The sequence below is a fragment of the Equus caballus genome, chromosome 7 (assembly GCF_041296265.1).
Source record: "Equus caballus isolate H_3958 breed thoroughbred chromosome 7, TB-T2T, whole genome shotgun sequence".
Classification (NCBI taxonomy): domain Eukaryota; kingdom Metazoa; phylum Chordata; class Mammalia; order Perissodactyla; family Equidae; genus Equus; species Equus caballus.
Window position 1 is genome coordinate 47,341,574 of NC_091690.1, and position 18,506 is coordinate 47,360,079.

At 62.1% G+C, this 18,506-nt stretch overlaps 2 protein-coding genes across 8 annotated transcripts in view; one reads left to right on the plus strand and one right to left on the minus strand.

The window, feature by feature from the left end:
* On the plus strand, positions 1–6,067 carry STX10 (syntaxin 10). Of its 3 annotated transcripts, XR_011440600.1 has the most exons (9): positions 1–541; positions 793–962; positions 1,128–1,222; positions 1,297–1,359; positions 2,089–2,196; positions 2,287–2,393; positions 2,486–2,580; positions 3,378–3,657; positions 4,435–6,067. XR_011440600.1 is itself a non-coding variant. In XM_023645278.2 (8 exons), the coding sequence occupies exons 1-8, from the start codon at positions 507–509 to the stop codon at positions 3,467–3,469; spliced, it is 765 nt and encodes a 254-aa protein (XP_023501046.1). In that variant the 5' UTR covers positions 1–506; the 3' UTR covers positions 3,470–6,067. The 3 variants fall into 3 exon arrangements, 2 of the variants coding, with proteins under 2 accessions (XP_023501046.1, XP_001504925.3); XM_023645278.2 differs by having other exon boundaries at positions 3,378–6,067; XM_001504875.6 differs by lacking the exons at positions 3,378–3,657; positions 4,435–6,067 and adding an exon at positions 2,672–3,038.
* Positions 4,516–18,506, minus strand: part of NACC1 (nucleus accumbens associated 1) — an 18,900-nt gene continuing 4,909 nt past the window's right edge. For 4 of the 5 annotated variants that reach the window (XM_001504876.5, XM_005611844.4, XM_023645276.2 and 1 more), the window contains exons 2-6: positions 8,849–9,835; positions 8,596–8,769; positions 7,975–8,080; positions 7,783–7,880; positions 4,516–7,195 (exon numbers count right to left, since the gene is read on the minus strand). In XM_001504876.5, the coding sequence (XP_001504926.1) occupies positions 6,936–7,195; positions 7,783–7,880; positions 7,975–8,080; positions 8,596–8,769; positions 8,849–9,827 (1,617 nt within the window). In that variant the 5' untranslated portion in view covers positions 9,828–9,835 and the 3' untranslated portion in view covers positions 4,516–6,935. The remainder of the gene's footprint in view (positions 7,196–7,782; positions 7,881–7,974; positions 8,081–8,595; positions 8,770–8,848; positions 9,836–18,506) is intronic. The other variant, XR_011440599.1, reaches the window with a different exon arrangement.

An 18,506-nucleotide genomic window follows, 5' to 3' on the forward strand; every position in this document is an offset into this window, starting at 1 on the left:
GTGCCGCTCCCGGCCCTGAGCGGGGACGATCTGCCAGGACAGGATCCCGGCGCGGGCTCAGCAGTCCGTTAGGAGGGTCTACGAATCGAATGAGCCCCTTCCCCAGCCATATCTCGCCTGATTTGAAGGACGCTGTTATTATTTACATTGCCCAGCAAGGAAACTGAGGTTGCGCAGCAACTATCCGAGGGACAGGGTCTCGAACCGAGGGACTCCGAGCTCCCACCCGAAGCCGGCTGGACAGAAAACTAAGACGTTGCCGGAGTAGGCGGACCGAAGGGGCGGGACGAAGCCTTCGCTGCCCACAACCAAGATGGCCGCCAAGAGGCGGAAGTGTTCGCTCTTGGGGCCTCCTAGGCCTCTCTTTCTCGCCTGGCGGACCCGCTCTCGATGGTGGAACGGGTCACGTGACGGTGGCGGGGGTGGCGGCGCATTCTCCACCTCTGGGGGAGAATCAGCGAGCAAGGCCGAGCGGGGAGGCGGCTCGGCCTCCGCCCTGGTGTAACATGTCTCTCGAAGACCCGTTTTTTGTCGTCCGAGGGTGAGTGACAGCGATGGGGAGGGCAGAGGGCGCTCGGTCCACCTGCCAGCCAGTGCCCGAGTGCCGGCCAGAGCATGCCAGGCGGTCTGGGCACGGCTGTCGGGGTGCGCGGGTCGCGATCGCCGGGTGGCCGCGTGGGAGGGCTTCGCAGGGGCTGTGAGGGTCTCCTGAGCGCCCCACTCGTTCGGGGCGCGCCGGCGCGCGGGAGGCCCTCCTGCCCCCAGCCGCGCCCGCTGTGCCCCCGCCCGCAGCGAGGTGCAGAAGGCGGTAAACACGGCCCGAGGGCTGTACCAGCGCTGGTGCGAGCTCCTGCAGGAGGGCGCGGCAGTCGGACGCGAGGAGCTGGACTGGACGACCAATGAGCTGCGGAACGGCCTGCGCAGCATCGAGTGGGACCTGGAGGACCTGGAGGAGACTATCGATATCCTGGGGGTCGGAGGGCGGCATGGGAGAGCCCACTGCGGGGACAGGGGGCGCTGGGAGCCAGCCCTTGGGGGAGGCCCGACACCTGGGAGGTGTTGAAGGCTTTCAGGCGGAGGAGGGGGTTGTGTCTGGCCCTAGCCTTGACTCTTGACTCGCGGCTTACGCATCGTGGAAGCCAACCCAGGCAAGTTCAAGCTCCCAGCCGGAGACCTGCAGGAGAGAAAGGTGTTCGTGGAGAGGATGCGGGAGGCGGTCCAGGTGAGGAGAGGCTCCGATGGAGTGCCTGTGGGGAGGCTGGGGCGTCTTTAGTCTGACGCTGTCCTCACCCCTAGGAAATGAAGGACCATATGGTCAGCCCAGCAGCCATAGCCTTCATGGAGAAGAATAATAGAGAGGTAAAGTGTGCCGACCCAGCATCCTCACTGAGTGTCTGGGGGGCCCTCCCCTTTGAGTACAGGCCTGACCCCTCTCTGTGCATATAATCCCTTCTGCCTTTGCCCGCGGGTCTACACTGGTTTCCGGGGGGAGGGGGTGGTTCTTGTACACCTGTTTCTTTCCTTTTCTGTGTCTTACTGTTTCCAGGACATACATGGATTTTTTTCTCTGGGTGCGCGCCTGACCCACATGAACATGTGAACTGGGTCTCTGAGCGTACCTCTGTACACCTTTCCCTCTGTGTTGTGTGTCTGTTGTCCGCATGTTGGAGACACCAGCCTCTCCCCATCCCACATAAGCCCACGTGGGGCCTGGGAGGGTGGGGGGCTGAGGCCTGCATCAGCTTGGAGTCCTGTAGCAGTGCCCACGTGCCGTCCAGGTGGCCTTGGGGATTAAAGTCCAAATTGGTAAATATACCTGTTAATATGATAATAATTGGTCTCCACGAATTAATTCATTAAATTCTCATTCTAGCTCCAGGAAATAGAGATGACAGTGCTTCTCATTTTACAGATGAGGGAATTGAGACACAGGGAGGTCAAGTAACATGGCCCTGGGGTCACCTTGCCAGTCAGGGCTGGGTCTGGGGAAGCTTCCTGACTAGCACTGTCTAGATTTGCCACAAACTCATGTCTGGCTCTGCTGTGAGTGGGCATCGCTCCCTGAGCCTGTGCTCTGTGCCACCGCAGCTGCTGACGGGCAGGCCAGCCACCCAGAAGTCCTCCGGTGACCTGCTGGATGCCAGCATGGTCTCAGCCACCTCTCGCTTCCTCGAGGAGCAGCAGGCCGCGCAGCAGGTTTGTGTGGGTGGCGGGGCCCTGGGCTGGAGCAGCCGGCGGGCAGCTCGCGGCTCTGCCGACAGCAGTTCCTGCTCCTGCCGTTTGCAGCTCATCGTGGACCAACAGGATCAACAGCTGGAAATGGTGTCTGGGAGCATCCGGGTTCTGAAACACATGTCTGGTCGCGTCGGGGAGGAGCTGGATGAACAGGGCTTGTGAGACCGGGCCGCGGGTGGGCCGGGAGCCCTCGGCCGCCGTGCTGGTGTGCACGGACCGCGTGGGGCTGACGCCATCCTGGTCCCGGCAGCCTACTGGACGCCTTTACCCAGGAGATGGACCACACCCAGTCCCGGATGGATGGGGTTCTCAGGAAGATGGCCACGGTATCCCACATGACGAGTGGTGAGTCTCTTGGGGGAGGCCCTCAGGGGTGGGGGGAGCGGGTTCCAGTGGCTCCCTGTCTCGCTGAGATTTCTGACTCTCTCACCCCCAGACCGCCGGCAGTGGTGTGCCATTGGGGTGCTGCTGGGGGTGCTTCTCCTGGTCCTCGTCCTGCTCTTCTCTCTCTGACCCCGGTGTCCCCAGGGGCTGGTCCCTCTAGCTGGGGGAGCTGGCAGGGCCCTGTCCCCTGGGAGGAGGGGGTTCTGTCTGGGGAGCTGTCCCCAGGCTGTTATCCAGAGCCAGTGGGACCCTCAGGGCCCCGGGCGGAGCCCCCGCCACTGGTCCTGCCTCAAGTGCGCTTAGAGGGTGGGGACCGCCGATGCACCTCTGCCCATTTCTGCTTCCAGTGCCCCAAAGCCCTTTGTCTCTGTGCCTTGTACATGTGCCAACTTGGAAATAAAATCCCAGCCTTTTTTGTACATGTTTGTATCATCCAGTGTGTTGTCGACACTTGTGGCTGCCCCTGCTTGCACACACGGGGGCCCCGGGGGGGGGGGGGTGTGTGTGCACGTGTGTACCTTAGGGATTTCAGTGGTTGATATTTGGTGCAGAAGACCATTCCAGTTTATTTCTTGCTTTTCATGATGGATAATTTTATTACTGTTGAAAATTCCAAACTCTGATTCTTCCTTGAGCTTTTGAAGTTCAGCCTAAAAGTCTCCTGCATGCTCTGTGCCTTTAGGGAGGTAAGTCCCTTAGCCACGGAGCCGAGCGGTTGCTTCTGAGGCCCTGAGTAACACTGGCTCCACTGCGCACAGGGTCATCTCTGTGCCTCTGTGACGTGTCACTCCAACAAGGCAGCATTGGTCAGTGGAACGGCCTTGCCCTGGAACCTCTGAGCATGAAGTGACTCCGAGGGGCCAGGAGACTCGTAGGCACCGTGCACCTCACTGCCGACCTCGAGGCTCCCATCGTCCACGTTCTGGAAGCAGACATCAGAACCACACATCTCACTGGCTCGTTTACACGTTGTCAAGGGCTGTATGTGACAAAGATGTCATTCCATGGGGCCACTCGTCAAATCTTAGGAAGAACCAAGTACGTACAGATCCCTTTTTTAACGCACCCACCAGTGCTAGGGGTTGGGTCCTCCTGAGCCCACCCGCACTCGGCTCTGAGTCTCCGGGGTTAAAGGCTGCTTCTGGGAGTCCGATGGAGGTTCCCCTTCCCCGGGGTTGCCCACATTTGTTCAGACAGACTTCCTGTTACTTGAGGCCACTTTGGTTCAATCACCTGTGGGGTTTGTTGGCGATGTTGGCTCCCCAAAACCCTTTGTGGCGGATGAAGCCCAAGCCACCCGCAGGTCTGAGCTGTCACTCCGCACCCTCCCCATGGACGGCTGGGCCTTCCCCGTCACCCCAGGGGGACACACCTGGTTGGGGTGGAGGTGACACCTCACTGCCCACCTCCCAGCAGAGATTTTTTTGACTTGACGACAGGACCCCTGAGAAGGCTAAATAACCTTCCCACGCTGGCTGAAATCTCTCTGAATCAAGGGGCCCCTCTTGTCTTCTCACCCCCTGGGGACCCCACCCCCATTTCAGGTATCTCAGCCATCACTGGCTGAGCTGGGACTCACGGTCTCATGTCTGTCCCTTTTCCTGACGTGTGGTGCTGAATCGGGAGGGTGCAGGGTGTGGGTGTTCGGGATGTGGTTCTGGGGTCAGAGCACAGAAGGGCGGCGAGCCCGTTTTGAAGGGGCTCCATGGGACACCTGTGTGGGATTTTGGGCTCACGTGTGCAGGGGCAGCCTCAAAGGCTGTACGTGGAAGCTGTCAGCTGCCTGGCTCTGAGCCTCTGTTTCCCTCTGAAAAGGGCACGGCTGATCCTGAGCGGGGCCCGGCTGCCCCTGTGGGTGTGGAGCCCCCCGCCCCAGTGAGCAGCGTGCAGGCCGGCTGTTACAAAGGCGTCCGTTTATTCTCCTGTCAGCATCACTGACGCTCAGGTTCACATTTCCCAGTGCGGCTCTTCTCCGTACAGTAGTTAATGTGCAATCTCACGTTCGGGCCCAGGGAGGGGCTCGGCCAGGGGGAGGGCGTTGGCACTCCACGCGGACAGGGCACAGTCTGTCCTGCGTGGCAGAGGTGCGGGTGGGCGGGCGGCCTGGGAGGCGGACCCCACAGTCTTTCTGCGTCGGTCAGTGATTCTCCATTTGTACTCCTTCCTGGCTGCCCGGGGTGGGGGACCATGCAGCTCAGAGCAGGGCAGGGCAGGCAGAGGGAAAGCAGCAGGCCGCCCGGGAGGGGCAGGGCGGGAGGGGCACGGGGTGGCTCCCGGGGTAAGGCACAACCCTGTCTTTGGCTCTCCTGGTGAGGAGTTTCCTCCCCTGCACCCCAGCCTGGCCCCTCTCCCCACCCCCCACCCACCCAGACCCACACACAGTCCCGGAGCCAGGGGCACCTCCTGGGGTCCCTGAAATGAGGGGGCTCTGCCACCCAGCCCAGTGCTGCAGGGGCTTGGAAGAGGGGGGAGGGGGACAGGGCAAGCTGCCCCCCAGGACAAGGCAGGGAGGGCTGGGCAGGGGCCTGCCCAGGACAAGGGGGAGGGGAGGGACAAGACCCCAGTCCCAGAGTGGCCCCTGCTAAGGCCTGGAAGGATGGGCAGCGCCTGGGGACTCCTGCCTCCTTTTGGGGTCTAGCGGGGCCCCAGCCCGCCCCTTGGCCTTGGGTGGCTTACCAAGTGACCAGGATATTGTGCTTTGGGATCGACGCTGGGGTAGGGTGTGGAGACCAGGACGTGGGGGCAGGAAGGGCGTGACTAAGGTGCTTGTGCTTTAGCTGGGGTGTCGACCCCCCACACGTGGCTGCCAGGGGTGAAAGGCGCCGGTGAGGGAGACTAGCGGAGTGCCAGGACCCCCCCCAGCCCCGCCCCGCCACAAGCAGATGCCAGGAGGGCCCCCCGCAGGCTGGCGGGGCTGCTGGTCGGGGCCTCCCGGCCAGGTTGCAGGGGGCCAGTGGGGGCGGGATCCCCCTGCCTCTGGAGAGGGGCCGGGAGCAGACGAGAGGCAGTGAGGACAGGGCTCAAGACAGAAACACAACATGTGAAGTGACACCCAGTGTGGGGACGGGGACTAAAAAGAACCCTCCGAGTTCACAAGTCCAACTCAGAACAAAACCACTCGCCTGAGCGAGGAGAGAGGAATGCTTAGAGAAGATTTTGCGGACAGCTGTGAACGATGGAAGCAGGCCTGCCCCGTCCCCAGAGCTGGGCTCAGCCAATGCGCCCAGGCCTGGGACACCCTTCAAGGCAGCCCTGGGGGGAGCAGCGGGGGGAGGTGGTAGCTGGGCCTGAGCCCCCTCGGGACGCGCACCCACACTCCACACACATGCACACTTGCAGCCTGCCCCCGGTCCCCTGCCCTGTACTGCCTTCCACGGCCCCAGGGACCGGAGGGGACAGCAGACACAGTCCTGCTGGTTTGAAAAATAAAAGAAATCTTATACTTCAATATTTCATTAGCTAAAAAAATGTTTTAAAAAGTATGTACAGGGGGTGGGGGCTGGGAGCCCTGCCGTGGGGCGGGGCGGGGAAGGGAGGGGGGACAGCAGCCCCCCCCAGCCGGCTCCCCTGGTTCCAACCCTGGTCCTGCTGCCTCCTCGATCTTCATTTGTTTAAAAGCAAAACTTCTACACACGCACGCGCGCACACATACGCACACGCTTCTGCCACCCCCGGAAGCCCCTCGTTCTGTCCTCAGAGACCCCCAGTCTGCCCCCAAGGGCCCCCTCACTCGGGACTGCCCCTCTCAGGCCCCAGAGGCTGCGCTCGGACGGGAGGGAGAAGGGACCGCAGGGGAGGCGTGGAGTTTCTGCGCCCGTCTCCCGCTGTGCAAGGGCAGTCCCCGCGGCCCTCGCAGCCGCCCCGGCACGGGCACAGGTGCAGGGACAGGAAGGCGCTTTTGGAAACGTGGAAGCACTGGGAGGTGGTGGCGGGGGGGTCCTGAGAACCCCAGGGCCCCTGCGAGTCCCAGGGGCCGCACGAGGGGCGGAGCCTGAGGAATGCTTCCGTGCGCGGCCCAGGGCCTGGGGGGTCCTGGCCGGGGGAATGGGGAGCCGATTGCTAGGGTTCAGGAGGGGGCAACACCTCCCGACCGCACACCAGTGTGTGCAAGAGAAGGCCACGCCCAGCTCGCCCATGGCCGTCCTCGCCCAGCCCGCTCGGATGGAGGTCAGGGGGTGGGACAGGGCAGAGGGGCCGGGAGCATGCAGCGCCCCCCCGTGGGTCCTGGGGAGGGACAGACAGTAGCTCGTGACCAAGACGGCGGGCGGGTGTGACGGGAGGGGGAGTGTGAGGCCCCTCGGGAGGACCCGGCGGGGTTACTGCAGGCCCTCGGCCGACGGGCCCGCCTCGCTGTCATGGCTGGCCGCCTCGAAGCCGTGCTCCACGCCCATCATGTCTGGCTCTATCTTGCCCGTGTCGCTGATGAAGGTGGTATAGGCGTCGCCCTCGGCCGTGAGCAGCTTGAGCTTGGGCATCCAGCTCTTCCGCACGACGCGGCGGGCGTTGGTGCACATGTCAGCCGCGATGGCGTTCATCTCGCTCTCCTTGAAGTTGGGGGCAAAGCTCTGGCAGTAGTCTGTGCGGGCAGAGCAGGCGAGTCAGGCCAAGCAGGGCCCTGGCCTTCCGCCCCGCCGACAGGGGCAGCCACGCAACTCCTGAACACCCCCTCAAGCACACGCTCGCACAGGTCACCCCAAACCCCATTCAGAAGTGAGAGAACAGAGGTCCCGCAGACAGCACCTAAACCACACGCCTGACAGCTCTGCTGTGTGCACGGGACGTGCAAGTTGCTGGGATGGCCCAGTAGTCTTGAAAAACATGGATTGTTTGCTAGAATTCAGGAACTAGAAGATTCCCTGTGAAAACTTAGACTTCCCTCCTGACAACTGGCTGGGGAGGGGCTACTTCATCACTCCGTGACCACCTTGAGTTTGAGGACCCCCTCCCCATGCCTGACACAGGCTTTCTTTCAGTGCCCTGCCCCACCCCCCACCATGAAGAAATCTCTAACCAACCACAGTCCTCTTCCCTAGCCTAGACTGAACCTCAGAATCCTTCTTAACACCAAACTCTACCCATCCATGAAGGCCAACACCAGCAAAAAAGACCACCTGCCCACCCTAAGCCCAGCCCCAGCCCACCCCCAGAAGGCTGGGCACTCACACTTGACAGCGTGGAGCACGCGACTATCCAGCGGTTTGCGTCTGGGGTCGTTCGTGGAAGAGCGGATGCCAGTACCACAGCTGTTGGCCAGCGTGTTCCTGGGGCGGGGGTGTGGGGGGAGATCAGGCCCCTGTGGTAGTGAGGGCATGGGCCAGCCTGCTCCCACCCCCCGGGCCCTGGCAAGGGCCTCACCGGTCAAAGAAGGAGGCCAGGAGGCGCCGCAGCAGGACCTTGTGCCGCGTGCCCGCGCTGACGTGGCAGTTCATGAGCTGCGCCCTCGTGATGTACACGTTGGTGCCTGGAGGGGAGCGGAAGGTGGCCAGGGGCCCCAGAGTGCCACGTTTCCCACGTGGCCGGGCCCTGGCCTGGGCCAACCCACTTCTCAGAGCCCTGGAGAGCCTCGACACCTCACCCCAGGGTGGCCTCCTCAGTGCTTGGGAAAGGACTGAGGGGATGGTGCCCCCGTCCCGGGGGACCCACACCATGCCAGGCCCTGCTCACGCGCCACTGCTTCTGCCCGCCCAGCCGGCGCCTGGACTCTGAGGGCCAAATCCTTAAACCATTGCGCTGCTTAACCCTCAAACCCGCTGTGACGCTGCGAGTCTACCCTCCCCGGGGGCTGCGGGTGCCAACACTCAGAGCAGCCTCGGGGCAGAGACCTGGAGGCTAGGCTCTGATGGGAACCAACGCCCAGGGGTGCCAGATGCCCCAAGACACAGCCAGTGGGCAGCAGGCCCCCACGTCAACGGCCACCGGCCCAGAGGGCCCCGAAGCCCAAGGGGAGGGGCGGGGGAGGGAGGCGAGCCGGCCCACCTGTCACCAGCTCCAGCTTCTCGGAGGGGTCGCCCTCGTCGTAGAGCTTGGGGTGGCAGCGGTTGCCAATCTGGTTGATGAGCTCGGCCGGCAGAGACGCCAGATCCTGCCGCACCCGGATGCGGTTCCGGGACTCGGGGGCCACCTGTTCGGGGAGGGCCTCCACCTTCTCGGCTGAGGAGGAGAGCGTGGCGGGTGTCAGGGCCCCGGGTGGCGGGGGAGTAGGGGGGCGGGGTGCTGGGTGGCGCCTCACCGGTCTGGCCGACGTTCATCATACTGTACATGGTGTACATGTTGCAGATCTGCCGGTACTGCTCGTCCGTGCCCTCGTCCCCTGCGTCCTCCTCCTCGTCCTCCTCGTTGTGGTAGGAGCCAGGGCTGTCGCTCGTGTAGGCGCTCGAGGTGCCCGGGCTGGTTCGCTCCGAGGTGCTGGGCCCACTTGCCACGCCCCCTGCGGCCACCGTGCCCCCAGCTGGCTGCCCGGCCCCGGCCCCGGCCCCGGCCCCGGCGGCCCCTGCCATGGCCACCCCAGCAGGCTGTGCTGCCGCCACCACCGGGGCCTGCTGGGGGGGCCGGTTAGCGGCCAGGTCTGGCGTGGAGAACTTGGCCATTTTGCGGCTGCCATTGCCACTGCCGCCACCACTGCCACCCCCGGCCTCCTTCTGGCCGCTGTCCCACAGCCGCTTGGCTACGGGCATGCACTGAACGGAGTCCGACTCCTGCTGCTCTGTCTTGACTCGCGACAGCAGGGGCAGCGGGGTGCCGCAGGCCGGCCAGCTTGACGTCTGCGCCACGGGGCTCTGGGGCTCGGACGACGGGGCCTCCTCGGCGTGCAGGCCTTGGGAGTCGCAGCTGGGCGAGCTCACCTTGAGGAAGAACTCGGTGCCCTTCTCCATGATCTCCTGGATCTGCAGGAAGCCGGCCGTGTACATGAGCAGGAACTGGTCGCCCACGTTCATGCTCAGCCGGCCCGTGTAGCAGAAGCTGAGGATCTGCTGGAAGGACTGCGGCTGCACGGCCGCGGGCAGCTCCACTACAGCACTGCGGCTGCTGTTGAACAGGTCCCGGAAGTAAGAGCTGCTGGCGGCCAGCACGGCCCGGTGGGCCTTGAAGGCGTGGCCCTTGACCACCACGGACACGTCACAATACAGGCCCTGCAGCCGCTGCTCGTTGAGGCACTCCAGGATGCTGTTGCCAAAGTTCGGGATCTCCATCTGCAGGGTCTGCGCCATGGTGGCAGCTGCACAGGGGACAGGGAGACAGAGGGAGGCCCGGGGTCAGGCGGCACAAGACACCGGGAGCACGGCCATCGGCCTGGTGGAATGTGCCCTGGCTGTGAGGACCGCACGGAACCACCCACTCCTGGCCGGCCAGACTCGTCCCTGTGAGACTGTCAGATCAGCCAAGTCAGCGCCGGGCGATGGTGGCCACATGCTGTTCCTTGCAGCCAGGAGGGCAAAGGCACACTGCCACACACGTGCCTGAATGTTAAACTGACTTCACACAAGAGAGCACCCACGCTGTGAACTCAGTTCACAACAGCGAGTGTTGCCTGTGACAAGCACTGCACGCACAGGGTCACTCTGAAGGGCGCGGGCAGAGAAACATCAAGAGGCCGGGGCCGTCAGGTTTCTCACGCTGCATCCGCAGTGCTGAGCACAGGACCCTCAATCACCATTTATCGAATGACTGAATGACCACTCAAGAAACCCTGAAGTTGCAGGAGAACATCACTTATCATCAGGGAAATGCAAATTCAAACCACGAGACACCACGTCACACCCACTGGGCCGGTGAAAATGAATGGGCTAAGCGGCGAGGATGAGAAATCGGAACCCTCCTGCAGCGGGTAGGAGCGTCAATCAGTGCTGCTGCTGGGAAAACAGTCTGGCGGTTCCTCCATTGGTTAAACATGGAGTTATCACACGACCCAGCAATGCCACTCCACGGAATTATACCCAGGAGAGATGAAAACACACAGAAAAACCAGTCCACGCACATGTGCAGCAGCACTAGTCACAACCGCCAAGAGATGGGAAAGACCCAAACATCCATCAGGTGAGGAACGGATGGACACGATGTGATCCATCCACGCAGTGGGATGCGGTTCAGCCACCAAATGGAAGGAGGCCCTGAAACGGGGTACCGCGGGCGGACCTCGGAAACGTTACGCTCAGTGTAAGCTGCCAGTCATGAAAGGCCACGTAGCGTGTGACGCCACTGTTAGGAAATGTCCAGAACAGGCACATCCACAGACAGAAAACAGAGGAGCACCTGCCTAGGGCGGGGTGGGCCAGGCCGGGCCAGGGGAGGTGCGAGCACAGGGACGCGGGGCTTCCTGCTGTAAAGAAAATGTTCTGAGTGCGGTGGTTGACAGCTCTGTGGACACACTAAACCACCCAACTGGACAGCAGACGTGGACAGGCTCTGCGGGGTGTGCAGCTCAATAAAGCCGTGGGGGAGAGAGAGAGGGGAGAGAGGGGGAGAGAGGAAAGGAGGGAAGGAGGGAGGCAGGGAGATAGGGAGAGAGGGGGAGAGAGGGAGAGAGAGGGAGAGAGAGGGAGAGAGAGGGAGAGAGGGAGAGGGGGAAAGAGGGAGAGGGGGAGAGGGGGAGAGGGGGAGAGGGGGAGGGAGGGGGGAGGGGGGAGGGGGGGAGGTGGGGAGAGGGGGAGAGGGGGAGAGGGGGAGAGGGGGAGAGGGGGAGAGAGGGAGGGAGACCGTATGATTGGTTTCTTCTAGCAGAACTGGGGACCTGCCATGAACACTCTGGGTCTTTTGAATTTTGAACCTGGTGAACACATCACCTATTTATGAAAGTAAATAACACTTTAAAATAAATAAAACAGGGGCCAGCCCGGTGGCACAGCGATTAAGTTAGCACGTTCTGCTTCGGCGGCCTGGGATTCACCGGTTCGGATCCCGGGTGTGGACGTGGTACTGTTTGACAAGCCATGCTGTGGTAGGCATCCCACATATAAAGTAGAGCAAGATGGGCACGGATGTTAGCTCAGGGCCAGCCTTCCTCAGCAAAAAAGAAGAGGACTGGTAGCAGTTAGCTCAGGGCTGATCTTCCTCAAAATAAATAAATAAAACGTGTGAAATCATACCACACCTATCTATGCAGATTAACCCCAAAGGGCTTGGGGAGGGGGAAGAAATACAAATCTAAGGGACAGCCTGTGATCTGCTCAGGGAGCCCACCCCAACCCTGTGGAGAGCACATGGGGGAGCCTCTCGAATGCGTCAACCCCTCCATCGGAGCCCAGACCACCAGTGCACATTCCGGCACATCTCGACTGGGGAGGAAGACCTGGTTGGGCGGAAGGGGCATGTACGCACTCTGTGGCAGTCACAAAAGAGCCTGGAGGGCTGGTGTGGCTTTACCAGAGTTCCTGCAATCCTAGAGGGTGTCAGGGCAGTGGAGCACACACGCCTTGGGGCAGGAACTAACTCAAGCCCCCACCTCTCCTGCCCTCACCACAGGCCAGCCTTCAGGCCTCCTGCCTGTCTTGCCCACATTCTCGAGGCCCTTGCGAGTCCCTCCATGGCCTGAGCCCTGGGGATACAGTGAAGTTGGGCCCTCCCTGGGAAGACCTGGTTCATTCTGTGAGGGCTGCCTGGAGGAACAGAAGCAGCCTCCTGCCCATGGCTCAAAGGAGCGCCTCGGGGCCAGGGTGAGTCCTGGCTCCAGAACTAACTCCTTCCTGGAAGGAGAGCCAGACCTCTTCTCCATCTGGAGACAGATGCTCATAAGGCCAGCCTGATCCTGCACTCAGTCTATGTGCACTGAGCTGCCCTGGGGCAGCCCCTGAGGGACACGTGGGCCTGCCCCTCTGCGCCCAGGCTGCCAACGAGCCAAGGGGACCAGCATGAGCTCCCTGATCCTCTGAGCATGCCCATGGGGCTGATTTCGTACTCCTAGCTCTCGGCTGGGGAAACTGAGGCCACGTGGAAGTTAAGGACTGTCCCGAGGTCACAGTGAGTAAATGCCAAGGACAAGATGCAAACCTGGATCTGTCTGGGCACTGAAACTGGTGATTTCCCTCAGCTGTGCCCCACCCATGAAAATCACTGTCACCGCCACCAAAAGCAACTTAGGGCAATGAGAAGGGGAGGTGCTGACAGGGAGCCCCGTCAGATGGCAGCACACACCTCCCAGGAGCCAGCCCTCTGCATGAGGCAGGGGAAACTGAAGCACCAAGTGGAGGCACAGGACAGAGCCCAGAGAGCCCCTTCCAGGGGCCTGGCAGCCCCGACCCACCTCCCCAGGCTGCCAAACTGAAGTCACTCCAGGTCCTGGGCCCAAGTGGCCAGGGCAGAGGCAGTCAAGGGACGGGCGGGCCCCTAGTCCCTGGAGGGGTGCTCTAGACCCTGGCTTGAAAGGCTCCCACTGCAAGGAGGGGGACCAAGGCAGGACAGGCATGTGGCAGAGCCAGAGCTCCCAGACCTGGGTTCTGATGCCAGGCCCCATCACTCCCTAGCTGTGTGACCTCAGGCAAGCTCCTGGCCTCTCTGTGCCTCAGTCAGTCCATCTGTAACACAAGGACTCATTCATCCGGTCTAAGAGTTGTGTGCACAATTACTTCTCCAAGGAGACTGTTGGCTCCACCAGGGCAGACATTCTCACCACACTCATTCATGATGAGAGACTCTGAACAGAGGCAGACGCTCGACAAATACAGTCACGCGCTGGGTAACGACGTTTCCATCAATGGCAGACCACGTGCCAGTGGTCCCATGAGACGCGCAGCACGCCACCTAGGGGTGTAGAGGGCCATGCCGTCCAGGCTTGTGCGAGCACACACTGCAATGTTCGCACAGCGATGGCATCGGCAAACGATGCATCTTGTCGTTGGTGATGTGCGCCTGTATTTGTAACGTATTAACAGTGCGGAGAGAGGCAGGCAGACAGTGCCAAGGCAAGACTAGATGACGCCAGCTGGGGGGAGAGTGGGGAGGGGGGCGGAGGGGAAGAGGCTGGACGGGGGCGGATGCTCCTGGGGCTGCAGAGGGCACTCTGAGGGGTCCCCCAGCTGTGCCTGGAGTGCCAGGCACTGCTGCAAGCCTTCAGAGTCACCTCCGAAAGGGCAATGGGACTGCCCCCTTTGTGGGTAGGGACACAGTGCGGTCCTGCCCCACTGCAGCCTAGGCAGCCCGACTTCAGGGCCTGACCGCCCTCTGGAAGTTGGCGCAAGAGGGTCGTGTGGGGAGCACCCAGCAATGGGGGAACAGATGCAAGGAGAGGGGTCCTGAGGGCAAGAGCCAATGTGACACTCAGGCTGCACTCCCCTATGCCTTGTGAACCCTGACCTCGGAGTCCAGCACCCAGGGCTATGAAGTCTCCGATTATCAATTTGGGGGCTGGGGGTGGCAGGATGACAAGGAGTGCACACAGCTCCATCGATCAGTTCACAGGACCCCACCCCCCAGGGCTGGGGACAGGGATGGCAGGTCTGTGAGTTCCAGAGACCCTGTGTGGCCTCGCTGCCCTGCCAGGATGGGACCATAGTGAGAAGCCACAGGAGACCCCAGAGATCCAGCCCAGGGCTCCCCTCCCTCCCGCGGCAACTGCCCCAACCCAGTCAGCCGGGCTCAGAAGGAGCCCCAGCTGCAGCCCTGCGCAGAGCCTCTTACCGGCACCAGCCCGAGTGGGGAGCCATGACGGACTCCCAGAAGAAATGGGCCTAAAGCTGGTGTCGGCCTGTGTCACCTGCTGGCTGGGGAGCGACGAGATGGAGCCAAGAATCAGGGTCTCTAAACCACCCAGCGATTCTGTCCCCACCAAGCCGAGCACCCCACGCCCACCCCATGGGGCCTCAAGCGCACTCCTGGCCCCCAGGCTGTGCACCCTGCCCTTCGACCCAGCTCCCCCTGCTCCAGGAATCCCACAGACTGGAGAAGACGCACCTCTGCCTGCCTCTCCCGGCGCTGGCAGCCTTAGTGTGCCTCTTAAAACACTAAACCCACGGGACCGTAAACCCCCCGAGGGCGAGAACCATACTGGAATCATCTCTGTCATGACCTGGCATGTCAGCCTGCCCACCTTCTGGGGTCCCAGCCCCCTGGAGGGGAGGGGCAGCCCCTAGCGCCACCCAGGGCTGAGGGACTGTCCCAGCATTGCCAATGCCCTGGCCCTGGGTGAAACATGAGGGCGCAGCATGCGGTTTCCATGACCTCCCAATAGTCACTCAACAAATATTTGCTGAGCACCTGCCTGGGCCAGGCCGCAGCGCACACAAGGCCCTGCCTCAGGCGCATGGTCTGGCGGACCTCACACACCAATGTACTGTGAGGCCTGTGACCTCGCCCAGAAGGGCTGACACCAGAGCTGAGAATGGGGGGGCAAGGGGGGGGGGTGGCCAGATCTAATGAGGCAGTGCAGGCTTGGAGGACGGCCCTCAAGGCCCAGAGACGGCATGCCGAGTCCCAAGGGAGGAGCAAGTGTGGCCCTTCCAGAAAGTGAAGGAGGGCGAAGGCCGTCCCCAGCTCGTGCTCGGCCTCAGGGCTGGCTGGGGTGGCCTGGCTGGGCCCGGCCTCCCCCGGGTCAGTCCCAGCCCCAGCTTGCACGTGCAGGGAGGGCCTTCAGGAGGCACGCCGGCTCCAGGAGCTCGGGAGAGCGGCTGATCCTCAAGGACTGGGGCCTGCGGAGGGAGAGCGAGCTGTCTCCTGCATGTGCACACCGAGGAGAGGCACATGAGCACCGGAACCTCACCAGGACCGACCAAGCCAGCACCTGAGCTGGCGCTTCCAGCCTTCAGAACTCAGAAAATAAATGGCTGGGCTAGTCTGGTGGGGTGGCCCCAGCCAAGACAGGCTGGAAACACCGTCTGCTCACCCCCCACCCCCAGAGCCCCTGGCTCGGGCCTCCTGGATTCACACATGCACCAGGTGCCAACTCAACGCGCCCACAACCAAGCCCCTGTCCCCGCTGCCCGCCAGGCCTGCTCTGGCTATAGCTTTCACCAGAAAGGCCCTCAGATTCACCAGACTCCTTCCAAACCAGTGCTCACCCCCGGCCCAGAGGATCGCCCCTGGGGGCCCACAATGCATACGGTACCCTGCCTGCTCCGTATGTCCTAGAATGCTGTCCCCGAGGCGCCACAGCCCTCACACTGTCCCCAGTCCTCCATCTCAAATTTCCCAAGACAGGGCCTCTCCCAAGCCCTACGGCTCAGCGGCGCCTCCCGCTGGGCGCTTACCCCCATCTAGCGAACCAGAGGTGTCCCTGGCTTTGCGTCAGCTCCCCGGGGAGGCGTGCCCACTGCCTGGTTCACGCTGCTGCGTCCCCTGCCCCTAGCACCGGACAGGCACACAATGGGTGTGCAATAGTTCTTTGCAGAGTGAGCGAAATGAAAAATTATTTCTATTACTTCCAACCTAACTCCCTTTTTTGTTCCACACTAATATGACTAAATAAGGCGGGACTCAGAACAGGTGTCCGAGGCTGGGCAGGGGTGACCCCCGCACACGGAAGGTGCCGGGCAGACGGGTGCCCTCCTCTGGCAGCTGTGCCAGGGGGCGGCCTGCAGTCAGGGTCCCACTGGGGCTCAGTGTGAGTGATCCCCAGATTCCCACCGACTGCTCACGCTGCCACCAGACCACGGTGGGGTGTGAGAGGCTGGAAACAGATGCGTTCGTGTGGCAGGGCGAGCCCTGGGAGCGCACACAGCCAGCTTTTGGGAAGGAAGCCTTGAACGCCAAGCCAGCGGGGGGCAGGGGCACAGATTTGTGCCTCGCCAGGGCTCTCTTTCCTGCTGACTTTCCAGGGAAGCTGTGAGCCGCCCACTGACGTGGAAGCCAGTTAAAAGAAACCAATTTCAAGTTTAAGAAAAACCAGCCCAGTGGCATAGTGGTTAAGTTCGTGTGCTCTGCTTCAGCGGCCTGGGGTTTGCACGCTCGGGTCCTGGGTGCAGACCCAGCACCGCTCGTCAATCCATGCTGTGACGACGTCCCACGCGAAAAATAGAGGAAGGCTAACACAGATGTTAGCTCACCAACAATCTTCCTCAGCAAAAACAAAAGAAGGAAAAAAAGAAGGACCAAAAGCCCCAGACAGCCTCACAGTCCTTCCCTCAGCTCAGCACGAGGTCAGCGTGGCAGTGGGGGGAGGAAAGGGGCACACCCCAGGCTGCTGGGGGTGCCTTCCTGCAGAAATACAGGGGCTCTCCACAGGGGCTGAAATGGAAAGGGGCTCAGGCCAACGGTGGCTAGTGAAGACGGGAGTGGGAGCTGACTGCGCAGAGCCTCCTGTCGGCATCCGTACTTTCTTTAAAGTACACGCACATTTAGTTCATTTTCTTTCTCCCTGAAAAACTCCCACAGGCCCATGGTGGGTGACGGGATCAGCAGTGGCACCCATGCTGCCCTTGCGGTGCCAGCGCCGGCGAGGGCTCGGAGGGGTCAGTCACTCCTCCCAACGGTTTCCAAGGAAGAAACAGGTCTGGCGCCATTTTACAGATGAGGAGAGCGAACGAGGCCCAGGAGGCCACCCAGGCTGCCTGGCTGCTGCCTAAGCAGCAGGCGCTGATGGGCTGGCTGCTCCTAACCGTGCTGGGCCAGGTGGCTGGGCTGCGCCTGTCCTCTGCACGGTCCCTCTGCTCCGAGGCCAGCAGCCTCCATGACTAGATCTGCTTCACGGATGGGAAAATGGGGGCTCCGAGGCCAGAGTCAGGAATGGGGGCCAGGCCAAGGCCAGGGCTCCTGATCCTCACTGGGCGTGTCCTCTCTGGAGCCCCCGAGGGCCAGGCTGGTGCTCCTCTCTGCTCCCCGCGGGTGGGCGGCCAGCCTTCTTCCTCCGCCCAGCCTCCCCCCAGCTACCACCTCTGGGAGTGAGCAGGCTCGCTGCGCCTCTCCTTCCTCCCTCCTCCCACTCCTCATCCTCAGCAACCTGGCCGGCGCCTGCAGCGCCTCCAGGAGAACCCATTAGCAGCCCCAGCCCCCTCCCATTCGGCCCAGAAGCCCACCCTTCTGAGTTATATCCTAGTCCCCATGTGTCTTCAGACCCGACCGACATGGGGGTGGCAGCCAAGCAAATTGTGGAGGGAACGTCAAATGTAAAGGCCCTGAGGTGACACTGATGTGCTTGGAGACCAGGCAAGGCCTCAGCAGGACACGAGAATGGAAACCGTAGTTTTCCTAGGCTCACATAGCTTTTACAAAGCTTCCTGCTTAGAATGACACTTTCCTTTCTCTGTGCTCCCGAAAACATTTCTCTCTAGCGGTGCTTGCCCCCTCCATCAGTCTTCCCATCTATAAAATGGGCTAACAGCTGCCACCGCCTCACAAGACTGTTACAGGGATTAACCCGCCCAGTAACATGGGTAGATCAGCGCTCCCCCTGCAGTCAGCGCGCAGTGAGGCCAGTGGTGAGTATCAACTGCACCCCCTTCTGTCCGTTCCCGGCCCCTCGCGGACAGTAACTCCCAGGCAGAGCGGAGACACCTCACGCCTCTCAGCACCTCCAGAACCTTCCGCCATTTCAGGCGATGACAAGGAAATAGTTCTGGAGGGCTCCCCCAACCCCCGTGCCCTGGCAGCTTCATCTGTTCACACCCAGACGCCACAGCAGGGACCCCGGGGCCGGATTCTTCTGTGGTGGGGCAGCCCGGTAGCTGAGCCGATGCTGCACAGCATCCGTAGCTCCTAGACCCGCTAGAGGCCAACAGGGTCCCCCGCCGTGACAACCGAAAATGTCTGCAGCCCTCTCGCAAGTATGGCCCCCAGGTGAGAGCCTCAGCAGGTACGCCTGCTCGTCCCACTTATCAGATAAGGACACCGAGGCACCAAGGCCAAGACCTCTGCCCTGGGTCTCCTGGCTGCGCGTCAACTGTGGAAGCTGACTCTACTCAATTGTTTGCTCCCCCTCACCCACCCTCTGCTCCATTCAGGACAGAGCCACCGTCCTCACAGAG